Below are 8,627 nucleotides of genomic sequence, written 5' to 3'. Positions count from 1 at the left end.
TGAGAAATGATTAAGGCAACATGTTGTATCCCAAATTAAATAATTGCCATTTATATTCTCATTGGACATTGGAAATAAACAGTAATGATATCAAAATCTGTTAATTAAAAAAATAAAAAAATAAAGTTGAGGTATTCATATTGAATTAATATTCACTGTATTCTGCTGTTTCAAATGAAAGCAATCTGGGCACAACATGTCCACTGAGTGGTGCTAAAATTAAGTTTAAATTTCTAGCCAGAAATATATGCAAGTTTATTACATTAAGACCTCATTGATTCATCTTAATGATATAAAAATCTTAGTGATAATTTCAGACATTATTGTAACATATTGTGATGCTTATTTAATAATATATACAGTACTGTGCAAAAGTTTCAGGTACTTGTGAAAAATGTTGCATAGTGAGGATGTCTTAAAAAATAATGCCATAAATAGTTTTTATGTCATACAAAGTCCAGTGAACATTAAAAAGCTAAATCAATATTCGATGTGACCACCTTTGCCTTTAAAACAGCACCAATTCTCCTAGGTTCACCTGGACACAGTTTTTCTTGGTTGTTGGCAGATAGGATGTTCCAAGCTTCTTGGAGAATTCACCACAGTTCTTCTATCTATTTTGGCTATCTCAATTGCTTCTGTCTCTTTATGTAATCTGACACGATGTTCAGTGGAAGGCTTTGTGGGGGTCATGCCATCTGTTGCAGGGCTCCCTGTTCTTCTATTCTATTTGTAAAAGTAATGTTTGGGAGTCTGACATTTATATTTCCTATTGACACACTAAAGCTGAAGATATAAATAACCATCTTAAGACAAATGTATTAAGTGCCTAACATTCGCACAGTACTGTATATATATATATATATATATATATATATATATATATATATATATATATATATATATATATATATTTATTATTATTATTATTATTATTATTATTATTGTTTTTTGTTTTGTTTTTTGCTGTCACTTGTGTTAATGACAGAGTAACTTGAAATTTACTTTACGGGACTTGATTTAAAATGGGGCATCAATCATTAGCATCATCAATGCAAATAGATTGCACGCTTGGTAGCGCATGAAGGTCGTAGATGGCTGTATATTGACAAAATGTCAAGAAGTGCTTTGCCAAATGACTTGCTATACTTTATCAAAACCTATTTTAAACATTTTTCTGATGCTTGTATATACTGTAGACCTGCTATGTAGTTTTTTTTTTTACAGTCTTATATTATTGAGAAAGTGTATGAAATGTCTGTACTTTCAAACATTCATTGTGACCACAAAGCTTTGTGAACTAACAAATAATAATAATAAAAATCAAACAAATCGAAAAGGCTATTAAAACTGATGCAAAACTTAAAAGAAACAGCGACTTAGCTGTTTTCCTTCTACATTTATATACATTTTAATATAATATATTCATATATTCTGTTGAAGGTGCACCAAGTAATTTTTTTGTTTGTCATCTTGGACTTACTGTACAATTACTCCTAAGGTCAGCATCATAAAAAGTTTTTTGTATCCATTGAAGAAGATTTGGAGAGGAGCAATGAGTGAGTCGGTCCAATTTTTGTGCAAAAAAAAAATAAAAATAAAGAATAAATAGCAAAAAGGGTCCCAGCAAAAACTGAGGACACATTTAAAATAAAAGCATTGTTTTAGAAAAAAACATGGAAATATATTATGTGGGCCCTAATGTTCCGGAAAATAGCAATGAATTCATTTTCAGAGGTACCTTTATATACTTGCCCTTGTTAGGGTTAAACTCAATAGTTTTCAGTTACAGATTTCAATGTATGTATCAGTCAACCATGATTAATATAATCCATGAGTGAAAGTGTCCAATAACCGGGCAGCAACTGCGATTTATGCTGCATCCATTCAACTCGGAAAGTTGAATTTTCCAACTTCCAACTAGGAAAAGTGCCATGGAACAGCACTTGAAGTCGAAATTCCAATTTGGAAACTCTCAACTCGATCTCGCTGAGATGCAGGCACGTGATGTCTCACAAAAATGTCGGCACCCAGGGAGATATACAAAGTAAGTGATAAACATTCACTTTTATTATATAATATCCATCCATGAGTCAAAGTTCCAACACATGACATTAAAGCTTGTTTAACAAACGCCTGCAGAAACAGGAGTATAAAACATGGTTAATGATCCTCTCTTTTGATACTCGTACACCTGTAGCACAAAAGCGAGCGTTGCGGCATTATTTATAAATTTGGTTGTTAGGAGACATCTCTGGTGACAGTCGAACCCTTCTAAACTAACAGGAGTGTTGCAGTTTTGTTTCCTTAAATGTCATTTTCCAATGGTATTCCTTTATGGTCAGAGATATCAAGAGGTATCAAGTAGGAATATCCCACATCAGACATGAATGGAATGTGAGAATCATGTGATCCTAACATGGCAGCCCCCCATGAGGGGACCCTCTCCATGTAGAATAAAACAGCTTTTTTATGGTTACTGATATGACTGGAGTCCTCATCTCATCTGAGTGATCATGTTTTTATAAATATGTTTCAAAATTACAATTCATTTCTTTAGTAGTAAAACCTTTTGATTGAGGAAAAAAATAACTGAATGCACCTTTAAAAGAAGGGCACACGCTCGTTTCTTGTCGCTCTAATAACATCACTTCCGGTCTCTTTCTCCTTCCTTTCCGCGTCGGCCTTTTGTGATAAGCGGTAAGAACACTATAAGCTCTAGTTTACGGTTGTATTTTTCAATGTTTTTAAGCCACATCACGAAGTTTTCCTCAGCCAGTTTCTTCACTTAAGCACTCTATGTTGTGTACGCCAGACATTCACTGAATAATCCGTTAGTTTAGCGCTTTTATTGTAAATGTGACGGCAGCGCATGCATGCTACATGTGCTAGTAAAGCGCTCATCGTGGCCACTCAAATCACCTCACAGCTCCTTATGGATTATTTATTCCAAGTCTATGTTTGTGTTATCTGTCTCTTGTTTAAATAATCGTCGTTGCAGACGATTATATGGTCCTGTGAAACTTTTTGTCACCGGCTTGTTAAAAGGAGTTGTATGTGAGCTTGTGTAAATCTGCTGCTTTGGATTGAAAAAGTGATTGATACCTTTGTTTAATGCGCAGTTTGAGCTGATTAACAGTCAAGTAAACTCAAGATGCAGAACGACGCTGGTGAATTCGTGGACCTGTACGTCCCCCGTAAATGGTGAGTCTGAATGGAGCACTGATTTACAGTGTCTTTCATTGGGCCGGTAGGTACGTTTAACCATGCAGATTTTGCCTGGTGTTTCCCTCATTATTTTTTTTTTATTTATTTTTTTTTAATGTCTATAATGAATATAAACCGTTGAGTATTGGCTGTTGGCGAATGTAATAAGTTGCAGGTGAATGCAGAAGCTGACTTGTCTGTTGCTCTCTGCTGGTGTTCATTGCTGTGTGATGCTTTCAATGTCAAAAAAGCAGTTTAAATATTGATTTAGCCTTTAAAATTGGAGACAAAATGCAGTTTTATGGATAAACTTTTAAAACAAATTAATTCTGTCTATTATTTCTTATTAAGATCCCTGATAATAATAATTTCTTGTTATGATTGTGCATAGCTTATGAGATTTGTTTTTGTATTAACATGTTGAGCACATTGTTTGCTCTTTGTACAGTAATAATAGTTGGGAATACTAAACTTTTTTTTTTTTTTTTTTCCCCAGCTCTGCTAGCAACAGAATCATTGGTGCCAAAGACCATGCCTCTATCCAGCTCAACATTGCTGAGGTTTGACAATAGTTGGACTGTTTCAAACTAAGGATTGTGCATAATTTAACCAAAAAACAAAACAATCAAAAAACCCTCAGTAGTGAATATAAATGATCTTGTCTGTTTTTCATAGGTGGACAGGGCAACAGGCAGGTTCAATGGACAGTTCAAGACCTATGCCATCTGTGGAGCTATCCGTAGAATGGTATGCACGAATGTGTCATACGTGGGATGTTAAGGGTTTGAAATTTGTACCGCATTGATATAAGCTTGAAAGCACAAATGCAGTCACCGCTGCTTTGATCAAGGCAATAATTGGCATTGTCATCTACAGGGTGAAGCTGATGATTCTCTCCTGAGGCTCGCAAAGAAGGACAGCATTGTAGCAAAGTAAGCTTCTGTTAGTGCACTTCCTGGTTTTGATTTTCCATGATCTTTCCATGTGGAATAAATGGTGTATGAAATGCCTAATGTGTATGTAACAGACATTGAGTTCATGTAAGACACACCTTACACATAATGCAAGATTAATTTGTCCTAGTTAGCACTTCATATTGACACATCCTCAGGAAACTTTACTAAAGTGATTTTGAAGAGCTTTTTGATGGTGCAGTCTTTTAATTACAGCTGTCCCAATAGTCACTGAATATCAACATTTGTTCATTTGATTTGTATATTTGTAGACTTGCATGGGGGAACTGTGTAAATCAGTGGATTTGTTGCAGTTGGATGCTGATTATGCTCCTCTCTAATGTTTCTCTCGGTTCTCTCTTTACAGGAACATTTGAGTTTAAGGATGGGCTCCTGAAGTTTCTTTGTAAAAATAAAAAAGTTAATTTGAACTCTTTTTTTGTGTGTGTCTGTGAATGTGTGTCTTTTATAGGGATGTGCAAAACTACCAATTTTCATTTAACGACCAGTCTGTTGTTTGAACGACTAGTTGATGTTAAGGATGATAATGTTTAATTAGGCTCTGTTACATTCACAATATACAATTTATACAAAATATACAATATATTTATTTGATCATAATATGCATAACTATATACTATTTATTAAAAACAGGCTTACATAAAAGAACAGGCTTTTGTGTTTGATAAAGAATATATACATTTTCAGTCCAATGTTATATAACAGAGAGAGAAGCTACTATTCTTCTTTTAAATGGCTTACTCCAAGTAATACTGGATTTAGAGGGTAACAAAGCAGCAGAGCCAAAAGGGCAACTATGGCAGGCAGTTATACCAGGGGACTACATATAAGGCACCCGTAAAAGCATGTGACTTCAAAATACATTGAAATGTCTCAAAAACAGTAGAAAATAATCAGATGGCTTCCAGACTCACTGGATGGTATCACTGTCAGATTCAGCAGTGGCACATGAATAATTATTTCATAATGTCTCAAAAAGCAGTGATAAAGGAGCAGTCAGTAACTTCAAAAGGACCTGTTTAAGGACCTTTTTTATTACTTAAAACGGATGGCAAAATACTATCAGGCTGTAATGATATTATAGAGAGGAGATTAGGTATGATGAACCCAGGTGCGGGAGCTTTATTCAAAGAGTGCAGGACAACTGGGCAAACAGGATACAGTCTTTAGAATAGTTCATAAGTTTAACATAGGCATGTCCGCAGGAGATTCTCAAAAGTCAACTCAGCATTCATCCATAACAGCCATCAAGGTAATTTCAGGAACCAGTGAGTGAAGACATAAACCAAAACTCATGACAGGTTAGTATTCACTGGCTAGTATCATCAACATCTCCTTCGATTAGAACAGAACTCAGGACAGGTAAGTATCACTGGTAAGCATCAAATTTCTTCAGAAGCAGGGATAATGAAAATCTCAAATGAGGAATGAAACTCAAGACAGAAATGCATACTCAGGCTAGGTATAAACTCAGTCTCTTTGCCCACAACTGAAATGGAGAACTGAACATAACATGTTTCTCAATGCAGGTAGGAATAAATGTAGTAGTTCCAAAATATAACTTTGAAGTAGCTGAGTGAATATTCTAGGAAAATCGAGAAATAACAGTCAGTAATCAAACAAGGAAAGTCCCTTTTTCAATGTAAACAGTACTCATAGAAAACACTTATCTAAGTCCAGTCTGTGTGTTAGTGTTGGTATATTTTTCAATGATCTCAGTGCAGTTACATGTTACGTCAGTAGGTGGCGGCAAGGGACTGTTATGAGTGAGTCAGTCAGCAGACTATTCAACTGTTTCAGTCAAAAAGGATGCTTTATTCAGGAACAAACAATGCTGTGGTTATCAATGGCAGTCATTGCTATTTCAAGAGTGAACCCCATATTTATATGTGGATGTAATTCCCGAAACTTTGTAGCGTGTATATGGCTGTTGGCCCTCCTCTTGGCAGCATGAAAACAAGTTTTATACAAATTCTGAATGGATTATATATAGCATAGAAAGTGCACAATGAGCGCTCCCTTTATAATCACTAAAAAGCTGTCACCCATCTTCATTGTGATCTCTAGCAGTGGTCGCTCAGCGGTTAAGGCTCTGAGTTATTGACCAGAAGGTCAGGGGTTCAAGCCCCAGCACCACCAAGATGCCACTGTTGGGCCCTTGAGCAAGGCCCTTGACCCTGTCTGCTCCAGGGACGCCGTATCATGGCTGACCCTGCACTCTGACCCAAGCTTAGCTGGGATATGTGAAAACAAATAAATTTCACTGTATATACGCAAAAAATGTATGTATAATGTGTTACCAAAATAAAGGCTTCTAGTACCCCTGTAGAACCAGGCCTATTAATAATGAAAAATGAGTAAGCCTAAATGTTTCCAATTCATGCAAGGAATACAAAAGCCCCGATTAGAGTGGATAGATATAGTAGAAAGATATAGAGAGAGAGAAAATTACCCCTCAAAAAAGTCAGTAAGAAGCTTTCTCATCCCGACTGCGAGTGGAGGTTTATTATTCTCCATTTTTTAGCTAAAGTTAGCTTCACCGGAGCAGCGCCAAGCAAGCAGTCATGTCAGCGATGTCATGCGCTTAGCAGTCTTTAGATGTGGGCTGGGGCGTTTACATTTTAAAGAGCCATGACAACTAGCCTATAAACAAACTTAATATAAATTATTGTAAATAATTAATTCACTAAATTTACCGGATCCACTGCATGAATTTAATCAGATTTGTCATTATTATCTTTACTCAAATATAAGTATCTTGAGGACCCCCCTAAGTCTATTTTTTACTTCTTATGGGGGTCCCTAATGCCTTATAGGGGGTCCCGGATTCCCCCAGCTCCCCCTCAATTCGAGCACTGCCTGTTTCTCACCCTCACCTATCAAATCGCTTCTGGAGACATTGATTTAACCACTGGAGTCCTATGGATTACTTTTATGCTGCTTTGTGTGATTTTTGGAGCTTAAAATTTTTGGCATCCATTCACTTGCATTGTGAGGATCTACAGCGTTGAGATATTCTTCTAAAAAAAAACGTAATTTGTGTTCAGTAGAAGAAAGTCATTCACATCTGGGATGGCATGAGGGTGAGTAAATGATGAGAAGTTTTGGGTGAATGATCCCTTTAAACCATTAAAGGGATGAAACTTCTTGCAGAGGGTTTTTACTGTGTTACCTGTTATTCACTTTTAAGCACAGCAAACTATAATCAAGCAAAAATGTTCTCCAAGAAGTTGTGTCTCTCAAGTAATTTTATGTTAGTAGTCGACCCCAGTAATCGACTAGTCCGTTGTTGGATAAGTAGTCAATTAGTCGACCACTGTGACACATCTCTAGTCTTTTAAAGTATAGGATTGCATCTGATTCAAAGTGCTATGCTCATTAATTGCTGAAATGGTTGTACCAGTTTCTATTGGTAAAGATTATCCTCGCAGTTCTGTTGGTTAATTCTAAATTTGAGGTTTAATGTAACTTAAACCGTTCAGGTAGTGTGAGTAATGTAGCGGTCAACAATATGCAAGGCTCCTTAAGCACTGTGTTTACATTATGAGGATAAAAGTTCAGAGTGGTTTTGAAAGTAATTAAAGTAGAAAAGGAATTTTTTATTCATGGCCTCCAAATTATCCATTTAATATTTAAATACATAAAATAAATGGTGGTGTTTAGGACATTTGTACTGTGCTGTATTTACTTAGTATATATTAACTGTTCATATCGGCCTTTGCTAATAATAACTCATGATTGAGCATCAAAAATTAGCACGTTGCACGATTTGTGTTTAGTGCAATAAAATCATAGCCAGGCGGGGTCGGCAAGAGTACAGACTTCAAACAGTTTCAACTTGCTTATAAAGGTAGACCAACAGCAGTTTATAAAAAGATTTACTCAAGCTGAGCCGAGTACACAGTTTGGGGACTTGAACATTTTGGCATCGCTTCACTTATATTAAACGAAGTGATGACAGGGTGGTCCTCCGTCCGGTAGAGGCCACGGCGAGCTTACACACACTTTTCTGTGCAACTCGCGCTTCTGACTGACTGTCATTGGAATGCTGCTTGTTCAATAGACTTTTTTCACAGACTGTGATGACGCGTTTCCGCCTTATTTATCAGCGTAAATCTAGCAAACTTTTTTATATTATACATTTTTAAAATATTGAGTGTAAATTTATAACATTACGCTTTGTGTTATATTACCCTGGAATTATTTTTAAAAAAACAAATTACCACAGCTGCGAGGGGGTTTCTATTACAGCTGCTGAGAGAGTGACAGTAAATTTGGCATCTTCTCCTATTATACGGTCTTAATCCACCGCTCTCTATTTTTTTTCCTCTTTTGGAATGTCCTTAAAACGTAAGAGTGGAATTTTTCTTTTGGTCTTGGAGCAAATGGGTAAGAGAACTGTGAACTCCCATTGACTCCCATTCACCGCTGTCGAAGTTTACCCTG

General features: G+C 36.2%; 1 protein-coding gene across 1 annotated transcript; it reads left to right on the top strand.

Moving 5' to 3' along the window:
- The first annotated feature begins 2,640 nt into the window (after positions 1 to 2,640).
- Positions 2,641 to 4,591, top strand: LOC127419121 (40S ribosomal protein S21-like). The gene is made up of 6 exons (XM_051660263.1): positions 2,641 to 2,700; positions 3,123 to 3,204; positions 3,704 to 3,767; positions 3,883 to 3,954; positions 4,084 to 4,139; positions 4,528 to 4,591. Exons 2-6 carry the CDS (start codon positions 3,155 to 3,157, stop codon positions 4,535 to 4,537), a joined length of 252 nt encoding a protein of 83 aa, XP_051516223.1. The 5' UTR covers positions 2,641 to 2,700; positions 3,123 to 3,154; the 3' UTR covers positions 4,538 to 4,591.
- The last annotated feature ends 4,036 nt before the right edge of the window (positions 4,592 to 8,627 follow it).

Source organism: Myxocyprinus asiaticus, chromosome 28, assembly GCF_019703515.2.
Source record: "Myxocyprinus asiaticus isolate MX2 ecotype Aquarium Trade chromosome 28, UBuf_Myxa_2, whole genome shotgun sequence".
Taxonomy (NCBI): Eukaryota; Metazoa; Chordata; class Actinopteri; order Cypriniformes; family Catostomidae; genus Myxocyprinus; species Myxocyprinus asiaticus.
This window is presented reverse-complemented; position numbering and strand designations above follow the sequence as displayed.